The 27,566-nt window shown below is 47.5% G+C and overlaps 1 protein-coding gene across 3 annotated transcripts in view; it reads right to left on the bottom strand.

Annotated features, from left to right (window-relative positions):
• Positions 1 to 3,063: 3,063 nt before the first annotated feature.
• PRDM11 (PR/SET domain 11) overlaps positions 3,064 to 27,566 on the bottom strand; it is a 37,074-nt gene continuing 12,571 nt past the window's right edge. For 2 of the 3 annotated variants that reach the window (XM_072119017.1, XM_072119018.1), the window contains exons 2-8: positions 14,228 to 14,349; positions 12,243 to 12,346; positions 10,771 to 11,033; positions 10,549 to 10,616; positions 10,223 to 10,410; positions 7,987 to 8,622; positions 3,064 to 7,704 (exon numbers count right to left, since the gene is read on the bottom strand). In XM_072119017.1, coding sequence (XP_071975118.1) covers positions 5,543 to 7,704; positions 7,987 to 8,622; positions 10,223 to 10,410; positions 10,549 to 10,616; positions 10,771 to 11,033; positions 12,243 to 12,346; positions 14,228 to 14,343 — 3,537 coding nt within the window. In that variant the 5' untranslated portion in view covers positions 14,344 to 14,349 and the 3' untranslated portion in view covers positions 3,064 to 5,542. The remainder of the gene's footprint in view (positions 7,705 to 7,986; positions 8,623 to 10,222; positions 10,411 to 10,548; positions 10,617 to 10,770; positions 11,034 to 12,242; positions 12,347 to 14,227; positions 14,350 to 27,566) is intronic. The other variant, XM_072119019.1, reaches the window with a different exon arrangement.

Genomic DNA, 27,566 nt, shown 5'->3' with positions numbered 1-27,566 from the left:
GTCCAGATCAGGGATTCTGGAGGTCGTCAGATCCTTCTACTCACACCTCTTGGGCAGGAAGGATCTAGATCGGGATGTGATGTCGGCTTTCCTGGCTGAAACTGTCCCTGAACCAGGAGTAGACCCCTCTCTTGATGTTTTGACAGAGATGATCAGTGAAGAGGAAGTCAGCCGGGCGATTGAAGGGCTCGCCCTCAAGAAATCGCCAGGTCCAGATGGCTTAACATCTGAGTTCTATAAGACCTTTAAGGACGCCTTGGTTCCCCTCTTGACTGAGGTATTCAATGAGTGTCTTTCCTCGGGCGCTCTGCCGAAGTCAATGAGGAGGTCTGCCCTGATCATTCTGTCAAAGGGTAAGGACCGATCTCGTATTGAGAACTGGCGTCCCATAGCGCTTCTCAATACGGACAGAAAGGTTTTGGCAAAGGTGCTGTTTAATCGGCTGGTGCAGTTTGCGCCCCGGCTCCTTTCGGGGACCCAGCACTGCTCTGTTCCAGGCCGCAGTACATTTAGTGCTGTGCTTTGTGTTCGGGAGGCAGTGGAGCAGGGCAGGGCTGGTAACTGGAAGGGGTACTTGCTGTCCTTGGATCAGGCAAAAGCGTTTGATCGGGTTGACCACGAGTACCTCTGGTCTGTCCTTCTGAGGTATGGCCTGCCGGGGGAGTTTGTCAATTGGCTAAAGGTTTTGTATGCAGGGGCAGAGAGTTTCCCGCTTGTGAATGGTTGGATTGGCCGCTCTTTTGAGGTCGGGTCTGGTGTTCGCCAGGGTTGTCCTCTGAGCCCACTTTAATACGTGTTCGCGATTGACCCATTCCTTAGGAGGGTTGATCGTGGGCCGTTGGTGGGAGTCGGGATGGACCAGGCGGCACCGGAAGCCACTCTAAGGGTGGTAGCTTATGCCGATGATGTCACCGTTTTTGTGTCCTCGAGAGGGGAGGCGCAATGGGTGATGTCAGAGGTTGACCGCTACTCAGAGGCTTCTGGGTCCAAGATCAACCGGGATAAGTGTGAGAGTCTCTGGCTGGGAGAGGGGGATCCAGGCTTTGATCTCCCGGACACTCTTCCAGGGCCCCAAGACTCTGCCAAAGTTCTCGGCATCGAATTTGGCCAGGGGGATTACCCCATGCAAAACTGGGATGGCAGGCTTAAGATTGCCGCTCAGAGGGTGGACCAGTGGAAGGGTTGGTCTTTGACCCTCAGGGAAAGGGTGAACTTGATTAAAACTTACCTGCTCCCATTGCTGATATATCTGGGCAGTGTGTGCATGTTGCCAGAACCCCTCTGGACTCGGGTGTACAGTCTGTTCTTCCAGCTGTTATGGGGGAATAGGCTGAACCTAATCAAGAGGGAGGTTACTTACCGCACGAGGAGACAAGGAGGGTTGTGTATGGTCAACCCTGTGGTGTTCCTAGTGAATACCTTTCTTAAGATCAATGTAGCAAACCTCTGGAAAGAGAGGGCTCCTCCGTGGGTATGCTCCTGCAGGGGATGGTTTCGGCCTTTCTTCCAGGAATGGGAGACAGGAGGACAAGTGAAGGATCTCCGTACACCGCATGGGCATCTTCCGGCTTACGCTACCCCGGTTCTGAAGGTGATTCGCCGGTGGGGTCTGGGAATGTGGGAGATCAGGACCATGTCGAGGAAACTCCTTGACAAAAGGGTTCTGTTGACCCATTTCCAGAAGCCTCTGGCCCTCAGGGATTGCCCAAGTCGGGATCTGGGGGTGGGTTTAGGTCTTTTGAATTCCATCAGGATCCCCTTGAAGTTTTGGGACTTGACTTGGCGCTGCTTCCATGGAAAGCTGTGTGTGAGGGACAATCTGAAGTGTAGGAGCTCTGAGGAAAGGGGTTGTCCCCGGGAGGAGTGCGGTGGCCTGCTGGAGAGCATGGACCACTTCCTGCTTCAGTGCCCCTTTAACACAGAGGTGTACAACCGGGTGGGCGCTTCCATCCATTGGCCCGGGTTGGCCGGTCTCTCCTATGCGGAGTGGGCCTATGGAGCATTCAGAGGCCTGGGTGGCCGGGACCGCTGCACGTTATTTCTAGTCAGTCTAGTGGTCAGGTACCACACGTGGAACGCACGGTGTTTAGTATCGACGCAGCGTAAAATCCTCCCGGTGGATGAGGTGGTTAGGAACATTCTGGGTGACCTGGTGAAGGTGCGCTCTCTGGAGTATGAGAGGCGGGGCACGGGGAGGGCCTATCTCCTTTGGAGGGGGTTCTCCTTTAGTGTCCCTTAGTCTGTCATCTCCGCTCCTGGTGTTGGGCTGAAGCTGACACTGTAGATTTTTGTTTTGTATCTGAGGTTATAGTGATGTTGGGCTTGCAGGCGCCGAACCTGGGCTTTATGTGGTTGGTTTGTTATATGTTGATATGTTTAATGTGTTTGTATTTTGTGTACAGTGTGTATTTATGTAGTTATAGTTAATGTGTATATAGGTGGTTGGTTTTGGGGTGTTGGTGTTAGGGTGTTAGGTTGGGAGGGGGGTGGACGGGACTTGGACTTTATGATCCTGGGCACTGGTCTGGACTATATAGCGCGAACTTTGGACGTTAGACCAGTGTCTGGGTGGGAGGGTGATGGGCGTGGGATTTAGTTAGTTATATTTAATATTTAATGTTTTTATTTCCTGTTTGTCTTTTTTTTTTTTTTTTTTTTTTTTTGCTGTGCATTCTTTAGTTGTTTATGGAGAAAAAAAGAAAAAAATTATAAAAATTTATATAAGAAAAGGAAAAAAAAAAAAAAAAAAAAGAAAATATTAGGTGGTGGGATTGGGTGAAGGTTTTGTTTTATAATGCTGATTGTGTGGTGTGTGTGGCTGGGCCAGGAGATTTTCGTAAGACTCTTTTAGTTTGTATTATTGTTTTGTTATTATTATTGTTTTGTTTTGCCAGACGTTATGGCTTGATTTATGTTTATTGTTGTAATGTTTTTCATTTTTATATATAAAATAAAAGATTTACAGGATGTCAATAATTGTACACACCAATGTTTATAGACAATGAATTACTACAGGTTGTTTTTTTTTATATATCATTTTATTAATATATTTTTTAGATTTTTATAAAGGATGCCTGCATATTGCAACATGCTACTAACCAGAGTGACACGGTCGGCCTCACCTTCTATACATTACAGGACCGGATTTAGCTGCTTCGGATCAGGATCGTATGAAGGTGGAGGTCGTGTGATTGGCCTTTTGCATTTGCGTTTTGGGGAATTGGAAAACCGGGAATGGAACAAAAGAAAAAAAACTAGAAAGGAAATCTTAAAGGGGCAATCCCTCTTCTCTGTGCCATGTCTCCGCAACCGTCCCTTTAAACATGTCTCCCAGCCATGAACATGTGTCTCTTATGTGCAGGGATTGATACTAATTGCTAGAAGAAGATTGTGGACCCCAATTCAAAGTCAATATAAGGGTCCCCACCAGTGTTTGTGTGGCACAGGGGTCTTTGACATATGCTAATGGTAGAAATACCCCTTTAAAAAAATTCCCTTTCTCCCAGACCTGATCATATTTTTACTTGAAGGGAACCTGTCAGCAGCTGTGACCATACAGACTGCAGCCAGTGTTATGTATTGTCACTGGAGAGATGTGTAATCAGACCTTTGTGTATGTTGTTAGTAGCAGCAGGACTGTGATATGAGGATATAAATGGTAGCTTCTCCCAATGTACTCACACTGCTGTGCTCTGAATTCTGTGGACTGAACTGCTCTACAGCCCGGAGTAAAAGTTGTAACCGACTTCTAAAGTAGTCACTCATAGCAAAGTGAAGAAACTGTGTCACACCACGATGCAGAAGCCTAAGAAAACATCAGTGTTAGTATCAGGGATGTGTCCTCACACTGCTGTGCTCTTTGCTCTCTTCATTGAGATACGGCACAGCCTCTACCTTCTACTCTGAGTACAAACTGTGTAAGGTCTTGTTGAATACTGCAGCACTTAACCAGAGCATAGAGGAGGAGCTACAGATTAGTACAAAGCAAAGAACTAAGATCACAGCAGTGTGAGATTACATCAGCAGAAGCTACAACCCTGGAATATAAAGTCATATATCACAGTCCTGCTTCTACTAACAACACACACACAAAAAAGTATTGTTACACATTTCTCCAGGGACAATACACAACACTGGCTGCAGAGAGCACAGAGCACAGCAGTGTGAGGTCTGATTACACATCTCTCCAGGGACAGTGCCTCACACTGGCTGCAGAGAGCACAGAGCACAGCAGTGTGAGGTCTGATTACACATCTCTCCAGGGACAATACACAACACTGGCTGCAGAGAGCACAGAGCACAGCAGTGTGAGGACACACCCCCAGTGCACTTGTAGAAGCTACAATAATGGAATATAAATCCATATATCACAGTCCTGCTGCTACTAACAACTTACACAAAGGTCTGATTACACCTCTCTCCGGGGACAATAACCAACAGTTTTTGGAAAGCAAAAAAAACGCTGAAAAAGTCTCTTTTAAAAACATAAAAAAATTGCACTGACATCACCAGTGATGGGGAAACCAATGATGATCTCCATAGATGTCCCCCTCCCGAAATGCATCAGTGAACCCATAGCTTATTCTTTAAATGATTCATCGTTCCATCGAAACAGAGATGTAGCAGAGCGGAGTTTGTCACGTTGACCTACTGTTAACATAGTCGGTGCCATATGACGAACTCGGCTCTACTTTAGGACGAGCCATTCAGGACATTACGGAAAAAAAAAAAAATATATCCAAAACATTTTGATAACATAAACTCTGCCATAAAATACCCCAAACAATACAGTAAGTGAATACATTATAAGTGATTACAAAAAGGAAGTGACATGGTTATAACATCGGGGGGGGTGGGGGGGTGGAGGGGGCGGAGAACAGGGTCTCCCCTCTGTGACCTACGTTGGACCCAAAAGCCACCCCCATCACACCCTGGGGACTTAGCGGCAGTGATTAAAAAAAAAAAAATTGCCCATTCGGTGATGTTTATCCAAAAAAAAAAAAAAAGTAGCTAAAAGATACATATTCTGTAACATAAACATAACAATCAGCATAAAACATAGATTAAATTATATATAATATATATAAAAAAAAAAAAAGAAAACCTCACGATTTATGTGGATTTGGACTTTTCCAGGCCCCCGAAATATACAATTTTTTTTTGTTCTGACCTATAAACAAAAAGGAGGGGTTAAAAAAAAGGGGGTTTTCAGAAAAAAAATGTACCTGGTTGGTTTTTTTACGTGTTTCGGGGGGGGGTTGTGGGTTTTACCGTCGTGTTCTGACCATAAGGAAAACCGTTCCAGCTGCCGTCGATGAGAAAAACCGTGATTCCGTGTGTGAGGTTCACTAATAAAAGGCTCAGTCTTTTTGTAAATATTTAGTGGGAATTTTTTTTTCTATTAATATATATATAATATATATTTATATATATTTATTTTTTATAATTTTTTTTTTTATAATATACCAAAAAACTTAGAGTATAGATAGAAAAAAAAAAAAAAACATCATCCAATAGATTTTTTTCGGGGGTGGTATCAACCTTATAGGTCTTGGTAATACTCTGAACCCAGTTCCATAGAGTGAAGCACCGGCTTCTGGTCGAGGGCGGACATCTTGCTGAGCATCTCGGCCGACAACGAGTAGCTGTTCCCTGACTTTTCCTCGAACCAGCTGTCCAGGGCTCTCTTGGCATCGAAATTTGTGATGGGTGGCCCGTTCACGGCTATGGTCAAGAGGTCGCTCAGCTGATCCAAGGTCAGCCTCGAGCGGTTGTTTTTGCGCAGCCTCTGTAGAGCGTTCCGCCCTTTCTCGCAACACGCCGTAGAAGTGGGGAGGACTTTTAGGATCTGGACTATTTTGTTGAGGAGGAGGAATCTTTGTTTGTACTTACAGATATGGCCTATCAAATCTTTAAAACAGTTTTTGGTACAGTAGTCAGCCTTGAGCTCCCGCCACTCCATCAACAGACTGCTCCGGGTGTCGGTGGCCTCTCTACAATCGGAAAGAAATGAGGGGATGCCGCAGAGGTGTTCGTATATTTGAAGCATTTCCTCCTCTCCGTAGCTTATAAGCTCCTCCGTGCTACGAGGCCACACAGACAAGTCGAAGACCTGGCAAGCTTTGACAAATATTCGGCTACGGGAATCGAACCGTTGGGCGAGGGTGAGTTGGGTCTTCTGGCAAATCTTCTCCCGGATGGATTGAAACTTTGCTTCGGCCACGCGCAAGTTCTTTAAGGAGATCCCGTTGAAGCTTTCCCGGAAGTTTTCTTCAAATTCCTGTAGATATTCTCCAGGAGAATCCGTCAAACGGCTGATTTCTTGAATGGCTTCTTCTATCTTCTCGTCCACCTGGGACACCAAGAGGTACTCTCCTTGGAAGACGTAGGCCAGACGGGAGAGGACCGCGATCACATCCAGAAGGAAGTAGATAAGCTTAATTGACTGATAATCCATGAGAAACTGAAGAAGGGCTAAAGCAATGGCGGAGGCGTCGGCACGTTGTGTCTGCCCGCTGACGTCTTTTAAGTGAGCCACCACTTCTAGGTAGTCCTTAATCAGAGCGTTCAGCACATTCTGCTCTCCGATTATCCATTTCACTGCCCGGATGTCACCCAGGAATTCGGTTTCCTCACAAAGCGTGGCGGCAGTAAGTCTAAGTTCACACATTAGACGTGGAGAGTACCGGTAGAAACTAAGTAGCTGCTTCAGGTTGTTTTCTAATTCTTCTAAACATGGAAGTTCTTTTCCACTAATTGCATCCAAAATTTCTAAGTGGGGCCTATGTACCATAAAAGGTAGACACAGTAGCCAAGGCAAAGTTTTCCTGATTGTCATGTACATATTTGCTCGCAGTCCCGCTGTTATGTTGGCTCCATCAACGCCCAACCCTATAGTTGGCCTCTCGTCTTGAAGGCGGATACCAAGAGCTGAGAAGGCCCGGTCAATGCCTTGGAGATAACTTTCAGTGGTAGGTAAACCCAACTCTTGAAGAGAGAGAAACTCTGTTGCGGGCGGACCGTCATTACTGGTGTACTGGACGTAGACCGCCACTGTATCGGCCAGAAGGTCCTCACTTTGCCCATCCAAGATAATACTTAGGAAAGGGGATTGTCGAATACGCTCTACCAAGTCTTCCCGAAGTGCTCTGGCGATGTGATGAATCAAAATCTGACAATCGCCTTCGTTCATGTACTGGTCAACTACGCGGAGTTCACACTTTCTCAGTAGTTCTGCTAGAGGTCGGAAGTCATAATAAGGCCTGCCTTCCATAGCCAAGTGGTATGCGGTATTGAAAAGAAGAGTCATGTTCCTGCACATCTCCTCTGTCTTTTCGGGGTGCATCCTGAGCTTGTAGAGCTGCAAACACTTTTTGTGGAGGTTACTTTGGCTGTGGAGCTTTATCGTATGGATCTTAAACTGCTTAGAACCAATGATGAAGGCTGAAGTCCTGGAGGACTGCACCGTGTACTGCCTACAAACGTGACACCACATCTCGTTCAGTGTAGGCGAGTACCTAAGGAACCAGAACTTTTTTAGCCACTCTTGTTTGAAGCGACGGATCCGTCTACCAGTGGTCGCAGACATCTTGGAAGGCTCATCGGTGGAGGCCAGTATATCATTGGAGACAGACTCGTCTGCAGAGTCTACTTCCTGGTCCTCATCTTCCATCATCGCGGGTACGATGGACATGTTCTCCGGAGCTGAAAGACAAAACAAAAAGACACATCAGTTAACCAAAGCAGGGGGAAAATAGGCGACGTGTAGCAAAGAGGTTAACAAGCATGTTGGGCTGTATTTATTATTATGCACCATGTGACCCTAAAAGACTAAAAATATTGGGAAATTACAAATAACTAAAAATGTGGCAATTTATTTAAATTTCTTTGATCAACTTCTATCGTTTCTGTAAATTGGAAATTTTACTACATGGATATAACTAAGACTATCTAGATGTAAACTGTAGGCGAGTGCCAAATCCGTACCTGAAGTATCTGAAAACTCTGGAAACTCAGTTTTTGGAGGAAGCAACTGAGGAACTTCTGGGACCTTTCCAGATCTTAACATTTCCACCTCAGCCTGAAGTTCGCGGATTTTCTTCTTTAACCTGATACAGTTTGGGCAGAAAGATGTGGTAGGGATCTCTCCTGTGTTACCAAGGACAGTGAACTCATCGGGACTCTCTACTTTGATAGATGTGTGTTCTTCAGAATCATCTTCAGGAAAGTTGGTGTCCCTGTCTAGACATTGAGAGGCAGCATGAGGGACCTTCCACTCCACGGGGATTCTTGTTTGGTTTTGGACAGAAAACCTTTGGTTTGGTTTACATCTATCTCCGTGGTTCTCATACTGATACTTGGTGATCTTTTTCCCCAGTATGGGACTACTTGTCACCAAAGGATGGTCTTCCATCTTGGCAGACTCCAGAGAAGCCTCTAAGACGTCTTTGAAGATTAAATCTATTTTTTTCTTCTTGGTTTGAGGGTTAAGCTCGCCCTCCTCACAGCTCCGCTTGTAGAGGCTCTTCCCTTGCTTAAGGGCCGTGAGCGGAAATGGACCCTTCACATCTTCTTGGTTTTCCAAGAGTCTGTTATTGTTTTCCCTTAACAAACCTCTTTCTCCTAGAAAGGAAAATTAGGCGTGTTACCAGTTTGCCACATGGTCCCTTATTACATTTTTTTAAAGGTGGCCTCCATAAAGGATGGCTGTCAGGTTACGGCAACGCTAATGAGAGTGAAGTCACATTACATAACTTGACCCATGTCTGGTAGATCAAGACTTGGTCCATGATAAAGACCCTACGGGTCATGCCCTGGGAGACCCCAGAGGCATCCTACGCTGTAGACTTGTTTGAGTGTCCATTTATCAACAATCATTACACATAGGTCACCACTTTATAACATCTCCACAATAGGATATGTCATAAATACCCGATCAATGTAGGTCCAACCTTCAACTAGAAATGGTGCTCCTCTGACCCGGCCATGCACGTCAATCTCCATCCAACCTCAAAATATTTGTAGGTACTCCAACTCCAACTCTGACTTATTCATGAAGGTCCCAAATGCGGGTTTCTTATTCTTTTAAAGGGGGTGTCCCAAGTTTTAAGGTCTTTCCCTAAGCAAGGAGTAGGATATGACATGAGGATTGGAGGGTTCCTGATTACTGGGTCTCCAATCGATCACGGGAACATGGGTTGGGTTCTCTTGTCTTAATTGAGTGGCAAGAGATAGTCGAGCCTCAGTAATCTCCAGTAACTCTATTTAAATTGCTGCTCCACCTAGAAGGTGAACTGGAGGTAAGTCCCTCACTCATCCATCCCATAGATTGGAGGGAACATTAAAACTAATGTTAATCCCCTTATGGATACAGTAATGGAACACGCAAGACCAATCTGATACACTGGGTTGTGTCTAGTGTTCATCGAAGAGAAGGAGCCTGACAGTGTGTCTATGGGGTTGTTTTTCAGACGTCCCTTTAATTGCCCGTTCTACAATGTTACAGTCAGATTCTTTGTAGCGTTACAAGAAGAAACTCAACTATACTGTAAAAAACAAACTTTAAGTTATCAGCATGATAAGGGTGGCCATATACAGTAGATGACAATCATCTTGTGTATAGGGGGTCTCCCGACTCATTAGACCAGGTACACATGGTGCATAACTATATGGCCATTACATACACAGAGAAAACATATCATTAAAGGGAACTCATTTTAGAGATGATGACCACCTGTTAACACCAGTTGTGATTGTTTGGTTCTGGTGCATATCCCTTTAAATGTAATTGAGCCCTTAGGCCCATCAGAGGACCCTCTATTCCCTAATTGGTCATTCCAATTAGTCTTGGTATATTATTGGATTACTGGAGCCAACCGGTGCAAAGATATAATCTAGAAGGTAAAATTGGGGGCTGGGTACGGCCTCTACCGATTTAGTACTAATTCTAAAGTGAATTTTTCCCCAAATTTTTTTAATGGTCATTTAGCCTCAATCTAAAAGTTAGATCCATAGCCAAAATTTGGTAACACAATTCTGTTGGCATTTTGTTTGATCTCGTATCGGCGGCCATTTTGAAAAAGCTAAAAGGAAGTGCAGCCGTACTGGTTGCATCTTTTGAAATCACCTTTAAGAGGTCTTAGATTCCCTTTAATATATGCAGTCATGTGGATAAAGGAGGAGACAAGATTAGTAAAAAAAGGAAGGCAGTGCTGCCTCTTACCCCGGCTGAGGTTGCGGATGATGGTCTCCTGGGACATGCTGTGCAGTCTCTTCATGTAGTCCTCACTGTACCAAACCCTCAGCTTCTCCCCGGGCTGGATATCACGACACGCACGGAAGTAGATCTTCTCGCTGTGCTGAAACGCCATGAGGTTCTGCTCCAGCTGCTCTCGGGATACCACCACATATCTGAGGAACACAGGGGAGACCGGAGGAAGTTACATGGAAGGCGACTGACTCCCCAGTTTCAAGGGCAGACGGTAAAACAAAGAGAATTTCAAATGTAACAAATTCTAACAATAGTGACACAATGTAACAGAAGCTGACCTCATCCAGTTGGCGCAGCTCTCATCTGTCCCGTCTATGGATTTATACCGGTTGTTATTATCCACTATCTGCAAGCAAGAAAGAGAAAATAGTATACAGTGAGCTCCCCCTAGTGGTGACTGAGGGAGAAGGAAATGTATTAGGTAACAATAAGGGATGGGATAGGAGATAGATAGATAGATAGATAGATAGATAGATAGATAGATAGATAGATGCACACACCAGCCAGGAGAAGAAGCCTGATGACATGTCCTGGGAGGAGATCTTCCCCTCGTATGGTCCATAGATGTGCCCTTTGGGTATGACCTCGTTCACACATCGCACTTCACTCTCTCCGGTGTCGCCCTTCACCACCTCGATCCCACACGGCGCTGTAAGTGCTGCCCGGTCCGGTACGCCGAGGGGAACCAGTGTATCCGGAACCAGGATGGGGGGTCCATGACTGGGACACTGATCTACAAAATATTCCTGGCACAGCTCACAGACTGAGGGAGAAGAGAAAAAAATGCTAAAAGATTCCCGGACGTTGACGATACATGCAATGATATTCCTTTCTGCTTCCAAATCCATCAAAAACCGTCCCAGGCTTAAAGGGGTTATCTACTTAACACAAATAACTTTCTGTATCAATTTCTCAACGTTATATTGTTGCATCCCTGGTTATGTGATGTCACACAGGTGCACGGCTCGTTATATCCCTGGTCATGTGATGTCACACAGGTGCACGGCTCGTTATATCCCTGGTCATGTGATGTCACACAGGTGCACGGATCATTATCTCTCTGGTCATGTGATGTCACACAGGTGCACGGCTCATTATATCCCTGGTCATGTGATGTCACACAGGTGCAGAGCTCATTATATCCCTGGTCATGTGATGTCACACAGGTGCACTGCTAGTTATATCCCTGGTCATGTGATGTCACACAGCTTCACACGTTGTTATATCCCTGGTCATGTGATGTCACACAGGTGCATGGCTCGTTATATCCCTGGTCATGTGATGTCACACAGGTGCAGAGCTCATTATATCCCTGGTCATGTTATGTCACACAGGTGCACGGCTTGTTATATCCCTGGTCATGTGATGTCACACAGGTGCACGACCCATTATATCCCTGGTCATGTGATGTCACACAGGTGCAGAGCTCATTATATCCCTGGTCATGTGATGTCACACAGGTGCACGGCTCGTTATATCCCTGCTCATGTGATGTCACACAGGTGCACGGCTCGTTATATCCCTAGTCATGTGATGTCACACAGGTGCACGGCTCGTTATATCCCTGCTCATGTGATGTCACACAGGTGCAGAGCTCATTTTATCCCTGGTCAATCGATGTCACACAGGTGCACGGCTCGAATATATCCCTGCTCATGTGATGTCACACAGGTGCACGGCTCGTTAAAAAGAGAGTGATTAGAACTGTGTGGTTTAAGGAGTCTTGCATCTGTGTGATATCACATGACCATGGACCGGTGTTTATCCACAAGAAGTAAACAATGAAGCTTCATATGGAATGACAGCAAACAGAGATCAAGTGATACAGAAAGTATATCACAAAATTGTATCACTTTTCATTACACAAACAATTATCAATTATTTGCTGACAGTGGAGACGACCCCTTTAAAGGGTCACCCCAGCACCTGCAGAGCTCCGACTACATTGTATCCTATTGAGTGTTCAACTTACACCAAAAATCCACCTGCTGGAGACTCTTGGACATTGCAGCCTCCCTCTTCTCCTTGGGTCTTTTGGGTTCCGAGTCCATGCAGCGAGAGTTGGACCCTGCAGAGCTGAATACAAACACAGAGAAGTAAAGGGGGATTCCCAATATTCGGCTACTATTGCATCAAAATAGAGAAACAAAAGAAATGATTAGTATGTAGATGTGTCGGTAGGAGGAGGCTTAGCCGCCCGTGCATTATATTGTGCGTTATATTGTGTGTTATATTGTGCGTTATATTACATTATAACAGCTGGATAAGCTGAGATGTAATGCACAGATGTCTTTTTGTAATGTGGCCATTAGGTGGCGATGTTGTACAGTGGAATCGGGGGGGGCACGTGAGAATTAAACTTGGGCTACTAGGGTGATCACGGCTGTAACATCCACCACCTGACCACCGATCCCACTTCCACAATAATGCATGCGGGTGCATTTTAACCTGCGAAACTAACACCACAGGACCTAAAGTCCCAGCAAAGTTTCACCCAACTCACTTGCGTTGGTGAAAGTACGGACCAAGATTTTTATGTAGGGAGAAAAATAGGGTCCCCTGTTCTCCAGGGGATGGGTGACAACTTACTACTTTGGGAGCATCAATGCAGGGAACTCAAGGGTGATGCCACACGCGGCTTTTTTTGGTCCATTTTTAAGCATGGGCTTTCGGTCCGTTTTTAAAACGCATCACTTTTTTTACCGTTTATCATGCGTTTGGCTGCTTTGAACCTGTTTATCGATTGAGATAGACAGGTTCAAGCGACTAGACGAATTATAAACGGGAAAAGACGTAGGCGTTTTAAAAACGGACTGAATAAACGTACGCTTTAAAATGGACCAAAAACGCCACGTGTGGCATCACCCATACCCGGACTGTAGCAGAGCCAAACAGGAAGCTTTACACCCCTAGCAACTAGGCACCATTATGATTGGCCAAGTGTATCCACTAGGTGTCCACCTGGCCAATCACAGCCAACCAAGCCACACGTCCGGGTTAGGCGGATCTGGCAAATGGAGGGCGCTGAACCTAAAGTTTGGGTCCACTCATCTCTAGTAGCGAACTACCAGATGCGACAAGGCAATTGTTTGGATCTAAGTTCTAAAGTTTGGCGGAAAGGGGGTGGTTAGTGATGATAAATGTTGTCTGGGGGCCATCCCCTTGAAAGAGAACCTGTCAGCAGATTCAACCCCATTAAACTACCACCCCCAATCAGGTAGGGCATGAGATGCCCCTTCTAGAATTCCCTCTTTTAAGTGAAATCTCATCCGTTTATCAATAAAAATTCCTCCAAAGTCATGTGACAACGAACAGAGAAGAGTCCGATTTTACCTGAGATTAATCACCTTTAGAGGCTGAAGGGTGAAGGTCACCTTAGATGCCCCTATCTTCCCTTTTGTAGCACCTAGAAACATGCTTCTGGTGTCATTTTAAATATAAGAATCTCATCTTCCAGATGGCATCAGGCTTATGGTCCTGTGAGCTACAGAACCAGACAGTTAAAGAAATAGCTAGGAATTGGATTTTTTATCTGCCGCTTGCGTTTCCAACTTTGTCTTCAGCTGCCTGTATCCCCGGTTCTGTAGCTCACAGAACCACAAGCCTGGTGTAATCAGGAAGAGGAGATTCTTATGTCTCATATGATACCGGCAGTATGCTTATAGGTTCTTTACTACAAATAATAAGAGAGTCATAACTGACATACCCCTGCAGTCTCTAAACTTGACTCATCTCAGGTAAATTCTGACTCGTCTCTGTTCATTGTCACATGAGTTTGGAGGAGATTTATTATGGATAAACGGGTGAAGTTGTTCCAAAAAAAGAGGTATATCCCCTATCTGGGGTGGCTATAAGTTAAGTCTATTTGAAGGAATGGCCAGTTCCAATTTTTCTGATATTTGCGTGAAGCTGGACCACACGACCTCTGGCGCCCAACATGAAGGTCACTATACTCACCATTGCTTGTTGTACTTCCTGTCTTCAGCTGGTGGCCCCACTTCTGTCTTCACCCTCACGAGGTCCCCAAGGCTGGGGCTATAGGCCACCCGGCAGTCATTGCCCCTTTCGCTCATGATGCCCTGGAAGAGAAGAGGCAGACGTGTTACAGTCCTCCATGTTGGGGCCCCTGTGACATGACGGCTAAGTTAGAGGCCCATGTTAGAGCAGCAGTGAGCCAGACATGGATGAGGGGGGGGATGGTTACCGCTACGCTCTGGTATGTGACATGTTGCGGCGCGGCCCGTGTCTTATTCTCACAAAGCTCAGGAATGCGGCTCCCATCCTTTCTACCTGCACAACAGATCCTGACACGTCTCCCTGCGGTTCTATGCCGCCCCCCATGGCACCAGGTGACCCCACACCCCAGTTCACTCCATTAGATAACTACAATGATTGCTGCAGGTTACATTTCTTGTAAAACCTAACAGTGCACGGAGCTGTATAAACAGGGGGCTGCGACATCATCAGTGCACGGAGCTGTATAAACAGGGAGCTGTGACATCATCAGAGCACAGAGCTGTATAAACAGGGAGCTGTGACATCATCAGTACACAGAGCTGTATAAACAGGCGGGTGTGACATCATCAGAGCACAGAGCTGTATAAACAGGGAGCTGTGACATCATCAGTGCACAGAGCTGTATAAACAGGGAGCTGTGACATCATCAGTGCATGGAGCTGTATAAACAGGGAGCTGTGACATCATCAGTGCACAGAGCTGTATAACAGGAGGCTGTGACATCATCAGTGCACAGAGCTGTATAAACAGGAGGCTGTGACATCATCAGTGCACAGAGCTGTATAACAGGAGGCTGTGACATCATCAGTGCACAGAGCTGTATAAACAGGAGGCTGTGACATCATCAGTGCACGGAGCTGTATAAACAGGAGGCTGTGACATCATCAGAGCAGAGAGCTGTATAAACAGGGGGCTGTGACATCATCAGAGCAGAGAGCTGTATAAACAGGAGGCTGAGACATCATCAGTGCACGGAGCTGTATAAACAGGAGGCTGTGACATCATCAGAGCAGAGAGCTGTATAAACAGGGGGCTGTGACATCATCAGAGCAGAGAGCTGTATAAACAGGAGGCTGTGACATCATCAGTGCACGGAGCTGTATAAACAGGCGGGAGTGACATCATCAGAGCAGAGAGCTGTATAAACAGGGGGCTGTGACATCAGTGCACGGAGCTGTATAAACAGGAGGCTGTGACATCATCAGTGCACGGAGCTGTATACACAGGCGGCTGTCACATCAGTGCACGGAGCTGTATAAACAGGTGGCTGTGACATCATCAGTGTACGGAGCTGTATAAACAGGGAGCTGTGACATCATCAGTGCACAGAGCAGTATAAACAGGGAGCTGTGACATCATCCGTGCACAGAGCAGTATAAACAGGTGGCTGTGACATCATCAGTGCACGGAGCTGTATAAACAGGGAGCTGTGACATCATCAGTGCACAGAGCTGTATAAACAGGGAGCTGTGACATTATCAGTGCACAGAGCAACATAAACAGGGAGCTGTGACATCATCAGTGCACAGAGCTGTATAAACAGGCGGCTGTGACATCATCAGTGCACAGAGCTGTATAAACAGGGAGCTGTGACATCACCAGAGCACAGAGCAACATAAACAGGGAGCTGTGACATCATCAGTGCACAGAGCTGTATAAACAGGGAGCTGTGACATCATCAGTGCACAGAGCTGTATAAACAGGCGGCTGTGACATCATCAGTGCACAGAGCAACATAAACAGGGAGCTGTGACATCATCAGTGCACAGAGCTGTATAAACAGGCGGCTGTGACATCATCAGTGCACAGAGCCGTATAAACAGAGAGCTGTGACATCATCAGTGCACAGAGCTGTATAAACAGGGAGCTGTGACATCATCAGTGCACAGAGCTGTATAAACAGGCGGCTGTGACATCATCAGTGCACAGAGCTGTATAAACAGGGAGCTGTGACATCACCAGAGCACAGAGCTGTATAAACAGGGAGCTGTGACATCATCAGTGCACAGAGCTGTATAAACAGGGAGCTGTGACATCATCAGTGCACAGAGCTGTATAAACAGGCGGCTGTGACATCATCAGTGCACAGAGCAACATAAACAGGGAGCTGTGACATCATCAGTGCACAGAGCTGTATAAACAGGCGGCTGTGACATCATCAGTGCACAGAGCTGTATAAACAGAGAGCTGTGACATCATCAGTGCACAGAGCTGTATAAACAGGGAGCTGTGACATCATCAGTGCACAGAGCTGTATAAACAGGCGGCTGTGACATCATCAGTGCACAGAGCAACATAAACAGGGAGCTGTGACATCATCAGTGCACAGAGCTGTATAAACAGGCGGCTGTGACATCATCAGTGCACAGAGCTGTATAAACAGGGAGCTGTGACATCATCAGTGCAGAGAGCTGTATAAACAGGGAGCTGTGACATCATCAGTGCAGAGAGCTGTATAAACAGGCGGCTGTGACATCATCAGTTTTTTTGGGTTGAATATTTTATATGACAAAAACATATAATTGAGGAAGATTTATGAAATGGCCTAATAGAAAGAATATGAAATTATGATTCTCATAGCAACCAATCACAGAGCAGCTTTTAATTCCTTTAGTGTTCTTCACAAATGAAAGCTGTGCTGTGATTGGTTACTGTGGGCAAAAGGCTCTGCTTTCATTATTCTGCCGTATAAGTTCTGCTCATTTACCAAACCCAAATAGTAAATCCGCCCCCAAGGTCAAGACATTCCCCTCATCCATTAACAATGTGTAATAGCAGGACAACAGCTGCTGCCTATAGCAACCAATCAGATTGGGGATTTTATTTCTTTATACTGCACTGGGAAACTGAAAGCTGATCTGTGATTGGTTGCTGCACTGGACAAACTTTATTGACAATCCATTTCATTTTTTACTCTCATTATGGGACTTCCACATGCGAGGAGTGTGGTTATATGGCACCAGGTCGCAGTGACCTGTCCGGGCGGCCGTGTGCGTGTAGCCTGACACACAAACAATGGGGGAGACATATTATAACCATCCGAAAACAAAGCTGTTGTAGTTGCTCATGGCAACCAATCAGCGCTCAGCTTTCATTTTCACACATCAGCTTATAAAATAAGAACTGAGCTCTGATTGGTTTTCATGAGCAACAACAACAGTTGTGATAAATCTCCCCAACATTGTTTATTTCAGTCATGTAAAAATTGTCATTAGAAAAAGTGTCCATATTAGAAAGAATTGTAGCTTAATTAAGGACAAAGGGGGTGGCGTTTGCACCTGAAAGTTTTGCAGCATGCCACAAATGCTTTCTTGCCTGTCTGACAAGGGGGTGGAGCTTAGCGTTAAAGGGATGCGTTCTCCAAATGAGGCAACATGCGCCAGAATTGCGACAAATGTGCCATTCACATTACTGCAGCAAAGTAATCATTTATTACTGAGTCTGAGGGTGTTCTCTGGGAATTTGGAATAACCCCATGGATAAGTACAAATAAAAAAAAAAAGTGTGTACTTACCCTCTCCAGGTCCAGAGTTGCGGCAGTTCTTATGGGCATCATGAGTAGGGATAGTCAGGAGAAACATCAATCCTGCCTCTTAAAGGTGAAGTTCCAAAGAGACAAAGGGCGGCTTAAAGGGGCATTACACACGGGTTATTACTATGATGTTTAGCCCTCACCAGGCTCTCCACACAGGTTTTCCTGTTGTAGCGCGCAATGCCCTGCTGCTTCCCCTCACACATTTGCAGGGCTCACCACAAGACGCGCTTTGAGGTTACGGTTTCGGCCTTCCTGCCCCTCTCATTGACTTCCCCCGTGTGTCACAGCGAGGAAGGTGAAAACAAGATGTTTCTCTCCTGTAATACTCTGTACTGCTGGGGTCACTATGAAGTTTCCCCCCCTGTCTCTCCTGTAATACTCTGTGCTGCTGGGGTCACTATGAAGTTTCCCCTCTGTCTCTCCTGTAATACTCTGTGCTGCTGGGGTCACTATGAAGTTTCCCCCTCTGCCTCTCCTGTAATACTCTGTGCTGCTGGGGTCACTATGAATTTTCCCCTCTGTTCTCTCCTGTAATACTCTGTGCTGCTGGGGTCACTATGAAGTTTCCCCTCTGTCTCTCCTGTAATACTCTGTGCTGCTGGGGTCACTATGAAGCTTCCCCCTGTCTCTCCTGTAATACTCTGTGCTGCTGGGGTCACTATGAAGCTTCCCCCTGTCTCTCCTGTAATACTCTGTGCTGCTGGGGTCACTATGAAGTTTCCCCCCTGCCCTCTCCTGTAATACTCTGTACTGCTGGGGTCACTATGAGGTTTCCCCCCTGTCTCTCCTGTAATACTCTGTGCTGCTGGGGTCACTATGAAGTTTCCCCTCTGTCTCTCCTGTAATACTCTGTGCTGCTGGGGTCACTATGAAGTTTCCCCTCTGTCTCTCCTGTAATACTCTGTGCTGCTGGGGTCACTATGAAGTTTCCCCTCTGCCTCTCCTGTAATACTCTGTGCTGCTGGGGTCACTATGAAGTTTCCCCCTCTGCCTCTCCTGTAATACTCTGTGCTGCTGGGGTCACTATGAATTTTCCCCTCTGTTCTCTCCTGTAATACTCTGTGCTGCTGGGGTCACTATGAAGTTTCCCCTCTGTCTCTCCTGTAATACTCTGTGCTGCTGGGGTCACTGTGAAGCTTCCCCCTGTCTCTCCTGTAATACTCTGTGCTGCTGGGGTCACTATGAAGCTTCCCCCTGTCTCTCCTGTAATACTCTGTGCTGCTGGGGTCACTATGAAGTTTCCCCTCTGTCTCTCCTGTAATACTCTGTGCTGCTGGGGTCACTATGAAGTTTCCCCTCTGTCTCTCCTGTAATACTCTGTGCTGCTGGGGTCACTATGAAGTTTCCCCCCATCTCTCCTGTAATACTCTGTGCTGCTGGGGTCATTATGTAGTTTCCCCTCTGTCTCTCCTGTAATACTCTGTGCTGCTGGGGTCACTATGAAGTTTCCCCCCTGTCTCTCCTGTAATACTCTGTGCTGCTGGGGTCACTATGAAGTTTCCCCCGTCTCTCCTGTAATACTCTGTGCTGCTGGGGTCACTATGAAGTTTCCCCTCTGTCTCTCCTGTAATACTCTGTGCTGCTGGGGTCACTATGAAGTTTCCCCCCGTCTCTCCTGTAATACTCTGTGCTGCTGGGGTCACTATGAAGTTTCCCCTCTGCCTCTCCTGTAATACTCTGTGCTGCTGGGGTCACTATGAAGTTTCCCCCCTGTCTCTCCTGTAATACTCTGTGCTGCTGGGGTCACTATGAAGTTTCCCCCCTGTCTCTCCTGTAATACTCTGTGCTGCTGGGGTCACTATGAAGTTTCCCCTCTGTCTCTCCTGTAATACTCTGTGCTGCTGGGGTCACTATGAAGCTTCCCCTCTGTTTCTCCTGTAATACTCTGTGCTGCTGGGGTCACTATGAAGTTTCCCCTCTGCTCTCTCCTGTAATACTCTGTGCTGCTGGGGTCACTATGAAGTTTCCCCTCTGTCTCTCCTGTAATACTCTGTGCTGCTGGGGTCACTATGAAGTTTCCCCTCTGTCTCTCCTGTAATACTCTGTGCTGCTGGGGTCACTATGAAGCTTCCCCTCTGTTTCTCCTGTAATACTCTGTGCTGCTGGGGTCACTATGAAGTTTCCCCTCTGCTCTCTCCTGTAATACTCTGTGCTGCTGGGGTCACTATGAAGTTTCCCCTCTGCCTCTCCTGTAATACTCTGTGCTGCTGGGGTCACTATGAAGCTTCCCCTCTGTTTCTCCTGTAATACTCTGTGCTGCTGGGGTCACTATGAAGTTTCCCCTCTGTCTCTCCTGTAATACTCTGTACTGCTGGGTCACTATGAAGTTTCCCCTCTGTCTCTCCTGTAATACTCTGTGCTGCTGGGTTCACTATGAGGTTTCCCCCTGTCTCTCCTGTAATACTCTGTGCTGCTGGGGTCACTATGAAGTTTCCCCTCTGTCTCTCCTGTAATACTCTGTGCTGCTGGGGTCACTATGAAGTTTCCCCTCTGTCTCTCCTGTAATACTCTGTGCTGCTGGGGTCACTATGAAGTTTCCCCTCTGTCTCTCCTGTAATACTCTGTGCTGCTGGGTCACTATGAAGTTTCCCCCGTCTCTCCTGTAATACTCTGTGCTGCTGGGGTCACTATGAAGTTTCCCCCCTGTCTCTCCTGTAATACTCTGTGCTGCTGGGGTCACTATAAAGTTTCCCCTCTGTCTCTCCTGTAATACTCTGTGCTGCTGGGGTCACTATGAGGTTTCCCCTCTGTCTCTCCTGTAATACTCTGTGCTGCTGGGGTCACTATGAAGTTTCCCCTCTGCCTCTCCTGTAATACTCTGTGCTGCTGGGGTCACTATGAAGTTTCCCCTCTGCCTCTCCTGTAATACTCTGTACTGCTGGGGTCACTATGAGGTTTCCCCCCTGTCTCTCTTGTAATACTCTGTGCTGCTGGGGTCACTATGAAGTTTCCCCTCTGTCTCTCCTGTAATACTCTGTGCTGCTGGGGTCACTATGAAGTTTCCCCCCTGTCTCTCCTGTAATACTCTGTGCTGCTGGGGTCACTATGAAGTTTCCCCCCTGTCTCTCCTGTAATACTCTGTGCTGCTGGGGTCACTATGAAGTTTCCCCTCTGTCACTCCTGTAATACTCTGTGCTGCTGGGGTCACTATGAAGTTTCCCCTCTGTCTCTCCTGTAATACTCTGTGCTGCTGGGGTCACTACGAAGTTTCCCCCTCTGTCTCTCCTGTAATACTCTGTGCTGCTGGGGTCACTATGAAGTTTCCCCTCTGTCTCTCCTGTAATACTCTGTGCTGCTGGGGTCACTATGAAGTTTTCCCCCGTTTCTCCTGTAATACTCTGTGCTGCTGGGGTCACTTTCTGTCTCTCCTGTAATACTCTGTGCTGCTGGGGTCACTATGAAGTTTCCCCTCTGTCTCTCCTGTAATACTCTGTGCTGCTGGAGTCACTAAGAAGTTTCCCCCCGTCTCTCCTGTAATACTCTGTGCTGCTGGGGTCACTATGAAGTTTCCCCTCTGCCTCTCCTGTAATACTCTGTGCTGCTGGAGTCACTAAGAAGTTTCCCCCCGTCTCTCCTGTAATACTCTGTGCTGCTGGGGTCACTATGAAGTTTCCCCTCTGTCTCTCCTGTAATACTCTGTGCTGCTGGGGTCACTATGAAGTTCCCCCTCTGTCTCTCCTGTAATACTCTGTGCTGCTGGGGTCACTATGAAGCTTCCCCTCTGTTTCTCCTGTAATACTCTGTGCTGCTGGGGTCACTATGAAGTTTCCCCTCTGTCTCTCCTGTAATACTCTGTGCTGCTGGGGTCACTATGAAGTTTCCCCCCTGCTCTCTCCTGTAATACTCTGTGCTGCTGGGGTCACTATGAAGTTTCCCCTCTGTCTCTCCTGTAATACTCTGTGCTGCTGGGGTCACTATGAAGTTTCCCCTCTGCTCTCTCCTGTAATACTCTGTGCTGCTGGGGTCACTATGAAGTTTCCCCTCTGTCTCTCCTGTAATACTCTGTACTGCTGGGGTCACTATGAAGCTTCCCCTCTGTTTCTCCTGTAATACTCTGTGCTGCTGGGGTCACTATGAAGCTTCCCCTCTGTTTCTCCTGTAATACTCTGTGCTGCTGGGGTCACTATGAAGTTTCCCCTCTGTCTCTCCTGTAATACTCTGTACTGCTGGGTCACTATGAAGTTTCCCCTCTGTCTCTCCTGTAATACTCTGTGCTGCTGGGTTCACTATGAGGTTTCCCCCTGTCTCTCCTGTAATACTCTGTGCTGCTGGGGTCACTATGAAGTTTCTCCTCTGCTCTCTCCTGTAATACTCTGTGCTGCTGGGGTCACTATGAAGTTTCCCCCCTGTCTCTCCTGTAATACTCTGTGCTGCTGGGGTCACTATGAAGTTTCCCCCGTCTCTCCTGTAATACTCTGTGCTGCTGGGGTCACTATGAAGTTTCCCCCCTGTCTCTCTTGTAATACTCTGTGCTGCTGGGGTCACTATGAAGTTTCCCCTCTGTCTCTCCTGTAATACTCTGTGCTGCTGGGGTCACTATGAAGTTTCCCCTCTGTCTCTCCTGTAATACTCTGTGCTGCTGGGGTCACTATGAAGTTTTCCCCCGTTTCTCCTGTAATACTCTGTGCTGCTGGGGTCACTTTCTGTCTCTCCTGTAATACTATGTGCTGCTGGGGTCACTATGAAGTTTCCCCTCTGCCTCTCCTGTAATACTCTGTGCTGCTGGGGTCACTATGAGGTTTCCCCCCTGTCTCTCCTGTAATACTCTGTGCTGCTGGGGTCACTATGAAGTTCCCCCCTGTCTCTCCTGTAATACTCTGTGCTGCTGGGGTCACTATGAGGTTTCCCCCCTGTCTCTCCTGTAATACTCTGTGCTGCTGGGGTCACTATGAAGTTTCCCCTCTGTCTCTCCTGTAATACTCTGTGCTGCTGGGGTCACTATGAAGTTTCCCCTCTGTCTCTCCTGTAATACTCTGTGCTGCTGGGGTCACTATGAAGTTTTCCCCCGTCTCTCCTGTAATACTCTGTGCTGCTGGGGTCACTATGAAGTTTCCCCTCTGTCTCTCCTGTAATACTCTGTGCTGCTGGGGTCACTATGAGGTTTCCCCCCTGTCTCTCCTGTAATACTCTGTGCTGCTGGGGTCACTATGAAGTTTTCCCCCGTCTCTCCTGTAATACTCTGTGCTGCTGGGGTCACTATGAAGTTTCCCCCCTGTCTCTCCTGTAATACTCTGTGCTGCTGGGTCACTATGAAGTTTTCCCCTGTCTCTCCTGTAATACTCTGTGCTGCTGGGGTCACTATGAAGTTTCCCCCTGGCTCTCCTGTAATACTCTGTGCTGCTGGGGTCACTATGAAGTTTCCCCCCTGTCTCTCCTGTAATACTCTGTGCTGCTGGGCTCACTATGACGTTTCCCCCCTGTCTCTCCTGTAATACTCTGTGCTGCTGGGGTCACTATGAAGTTTCCCCCCTGTCTCTCCTGTAATACTCTGTGCTGCTGGGGTCACTATGAAGTTTCCCCTCTGTCTCTCCTGTAATACTCTGTGCTGCTGGGGTCACTATGAAGTTTCCCCTCTGTCTCTCCTGTAATACTCTGTGCTGCTGGGGTCACTATGAAGTTTCCCCTCTGTCTCTCCTGTAATACTCTGTGCTGCTGGGGTCACTATGAAGTTTCCCCTCTGTCTCTCCTGTAATACTCTGTGCTGCTGGGGTCACTATGAAGTTTCCCCCCTGTCTCTCCTGTAATACTCTGTGCTGCTGGGTCACTATAGTTTCCCCTCTGTCTCTCCTGTAATACTCTGTGCTGCTGGGGTCACTATGAAGTTTCCCCCCTGTCTCTCCTGTAATACTCTGTGCTGCTGGGGTCACTATGAAGTTTCCCCTCTGCCTCTCCTGTAATACTCTGTGCTGCTGGGGTCACTATGAAGTTTCCCCTCTGTCTCTCCTGTAATACTCTGTGCTGCTGGGGTCACTATGAAGTTTCCCCTCTGTCTCTCCTGTAATACTCTGTGCTGCTGGGGTCACTATGAAGTTTCCCCACTGTCTCTCCTGTAATACTCTGTGCTGCTGGGGTCACTATGAGGTTTCCCCTCTGCCTCTCCTGTAATACTCTGTGCTGCTGGGGTCACTATGAAGTTTCCCCCCTGTCTCTCCTGTAATACTCTGTGCTGCTGGGGTCACTATGAAGCTTCCCCTCTGTCTCTCCTGTAATACTCTGTGCTGCTGGGGTCACTATGAAGTTTCCCCTCTGCTCTCTCCTGTAATACTCTGTGCTGCTGGGGTCACTATGAAGTTTCCCCTCTGCCTCTCCTGTAATACTCTGTGCTGCTGGGGTCACTATGAAGCTTCCCCTCTGTTTCTCCTGTAATACTCTGTGCTGCTGGGGTCACTATGAAGTTTCCCCTCTGTCTCTCCTGTAATACTCTGTGCTGCTGGGGTCACTATGAAGTTTCCCCCCTGTCTCTCCTGTAATACTCTGTGCTGCTGGGGTCACTATGAAGCTTCCCCTCTGTCTCTCCTGTAATACTCTGTGCTGCTGGGGTCACTATGAAGTTTCCCCTCTGCTCTCTCCTGTAATACTCTGTGCTGCTGGGGTCACTATGAAGTTTCCCCTCTGCCTCTCCTGTAATACTCTGTGCTGCTGGGGTCACTATGAAGCTTCCCCTCTGTTTCTCCTGTAATACTCTGTGCTGCTGGGGTCACTATGAAGTTTCCCCCCATCTCTCCTGTAATACTCTGTGCTGCTGGGGTCACTATGAAGTTTCCCCTCTGCTCTCTCCTGTAATACTCTGTGCTGCTGGGGTCACTATGAAGTTTCCCCCCTGTCTCTCCTGTAATACTCTGTGCTGCTGGGGTCACTATGAAGTTTCCCCTCTGTCTCTCCTGTAATACTCTGTACTGCTGGGTCACTATGAAGTTTCCCCTCTGTCTCTCCTGTAATACTCTGTGCTGCTGGGGTCACTATGAAGTTTCCCCCCTGTCTCTCCTGTAATACTCTGTGCTGCTGGGGTCACTATGAAGCTTCCCCCCTGTCTCTCCTGTAATACTCTGTGCTGCTGGGGTCACTATGAAGTTTCCCCCGTCTCTCCTGTAATACTCTGTGCTGCTGGGGTCACTATGAAGTTTCCCCCCTGTCTCTCTTGTAATACTCTGTGCTGCTGGGGTCACTATGAAGTTTCCCCTCTGTCTCTCCTGTAATACTCTGTGCTGCTGGGGTCACTATGAAGTTTCCCCCGTCTCTCCTGTAATACTCTGTGCTGCTGGGGTCACTATGAAGTTTCCCCCCTGTCTCTCTTGTAATACTCTGTGCTGCTGGGGTCACTATGAAGTTTCCCCTCTGTCTCTCCTGTAATACTCTGTGCTGCTGGGGTCACTATGAAGTTTCCCCTCTGTCTCTCCTGTAATACTCTGTGCTGCTGGGGTCACTATGAAGTTTTCCCCCGTTTCTCCTGTAATACTCTGTGCTGCTGGGGTCACTTTCTGTCTCTCCTGTAATACTATGTGCTGCTGGGGTCACTATGAGGTTTCCCCCCTGTCTCTCCTGTAATACTCTGTGCTGCTGGGGTCACTATGAGGTTTCCCCCCTGTCTCTCCTGTAATACTCTGTGCTGCTGGGGTCACTATGAAGTTCCCCCCTGTCTCTCCTGTAATACTCTGTGCTGCTGGGGTCACTATGAGGTTTCCCCCCTGTCTCTCCTGTAATACTCTGTGCTGCTGGGGTCACTATGAAGTTTCCCCTCTGTCTCTCCTGTAATACTCTGTGCTGCTGGGGTCACTATGAGGTTTCCCCCCTGTCTCTCCTGTAATACTCTGTGCTGCTGGGGTCACTATGAAGTTTCCCCTCTGTCTCTCCTGTAATACTCTGTGCTGCTGGGGTCACTATGAAGTTTTCCCCTCTGCCTCTCCTGTAATACTCTGTGCTGCTGGGGTCACTATGAAGTTTTCCCCCGTCTCTCCTGTAATACTCTGTGCTGCTGGGGTCACTATGAAGTTTCCCCCCTGTCTCTCCTGTAATACTCTGTGCTGCTGGGTCACTATGAAGTTTTCCCCTGTCTCTCCTGTAATACTCTGTGCTGCTGGGGTCACTATGACGTTTCCCCCCTGTCTCTCCTGTAATACTCTGTGCTGCTGGGGTCACTATGAAGTTTCCCCCCTGTCTCTCCTGTAATACTCTGTGCTGCTGGGGTCACTATGAAGTTTCCCCTCTGTCTCTCCTGTAATACTCTGTGCTGCTGGGGTCACTATGAAGTTTCCCCTCTGCCCTCTCCTGTAATACTCTGTGCTGCTGGGGTCACTATGAAGTTTCCCCTCTGTCTCTCCTGTAATACTCTGTGCTGCTGGGGTCACTATGAAGTTTCCCCTCTGTCTCTCCTGTAATACTCTGTGCTGCTGGGGTCACTATGAAGTTTCCCCTCTGTCTCTCCTGTAATACTCTGTGCTGCTGGGGTCACTATGAAGTTTCCCCTCTGTCTCTCCTGTAATACTCTGTGCTGCTGGGGTCACTATGAAGTTTCCCCTCTGTCTCTCCTGTAATACTCTGTGCTGCTGGGGTCACTATGAAGTTTCCCCCCTGTCTCTCCTGTAATACTCTGTGCTGCTGGGGTCACTATGAAGTTTCCCCTCTGTCTCTCCTGTAATACTCTGTGCTGCTGGGGTCACTATGAAGTTTCCCCTCTGTCTCTCCTGTAATACTCTGTGCTGCTGGGGTCACTATGAAGTTTCCCCTCTGTCTCTCCTGTAATACTCTGTGCTGCTGGGGTCACTATGAAGTTTCCCCTCTGCTCTCTCCTGTAATACTCTGTGCTGCTGGGGTCACTATGAAGTTTCCCCCCTGTCTCTCCTGTAATACTCTGTGCTGCTGGGGTCACTATGAAGTTTCCCCTCTGCTCTCTCCTGTAATACTCTGTGCTGCTGGGGTCACTATGAAGTTTCCCCCCTGTCTCTCCTGTAATACTCTGTGCTGCTGGGGTCACTATGAAGTTTCCCCTCTGTCTCTCCTGTAATACTCTGTGCTGCTGGGGTCACTATGAAGTTTCCCCTCTGTCTCTCCTGTAATACTCTGTGCTGCTGGGGTCACTATGAAGTTTCCCCTCTGTCTCTCCTGTAATACTCTGTGCTGCTGGGATCACTATGAAGTTTCCCCTCTGCTCTCTCCTGTAATACTCTGTGCTGCTGGGGTCACTATGAAGTTTCCCCTCTGTCTCTCCTGTAATACTCTGTGCTGCTGGGGTCACTATGAAGTTTCCCCTCTGCTCTCTCCTGTAATACTCTGTACTGCTGGGGTCACTATGAGGTTTCCCCTCTGCCTCTCCTGTAATACTCTGTGCTGCTGGGGTCATTATGTAGTTTCCCCTCTGTCTCTCCTGTAATACTCTGTGCTGCTGGGGTCACTTTGAAGTTTCCCCTCTGTCTCTCCTGTAATACTCTGTGCTGCTGGGGTCACTATGAAGTTTCCCCTCTGTCTCTCCTGTAATACTCTGTGCTGCTGGGGTCACTATGAAGTTTCCCCCCTGTCTCTCCTGTAATACTCTGTGCTGCTGGGGTCACTATGAAGTTTCCCCTCTGCCTCTCCTGTAATACTCTGTGCTGCTGGGGTCACTATGAAGTTTCCCCTCCGTCTCTCCTGTAATACTCTGTACTGCTGGGGTCACTATGAAGTTTCCCCTCTGCTCTCTCCTGTAATACTCTGTACTGCTGGGGTCATTATGTAGTTTCCCCTCTGTCTCTCCTGTAATACTCTGTGCTG

This window comes from Engystomops pustulosus, chromosome 7, assembly GCF_040894005.1.
Source record: "Engystomops pustulosus chromosome 7, aEngPut4.maternal, whole genome shotgun sequence".
Classification (NCBI taxonomy): Eukaryota; Metazoa; Chordata; class Amphibia; order Anura; family Leptodactylidae; genus Engystomops; species Engystomops pustulosus.
The sequence above is the reverse complement of the archived record's forward strand: the minus strand, read 5'-3'. Positions and strand labels throughout refer to the sequence as shown.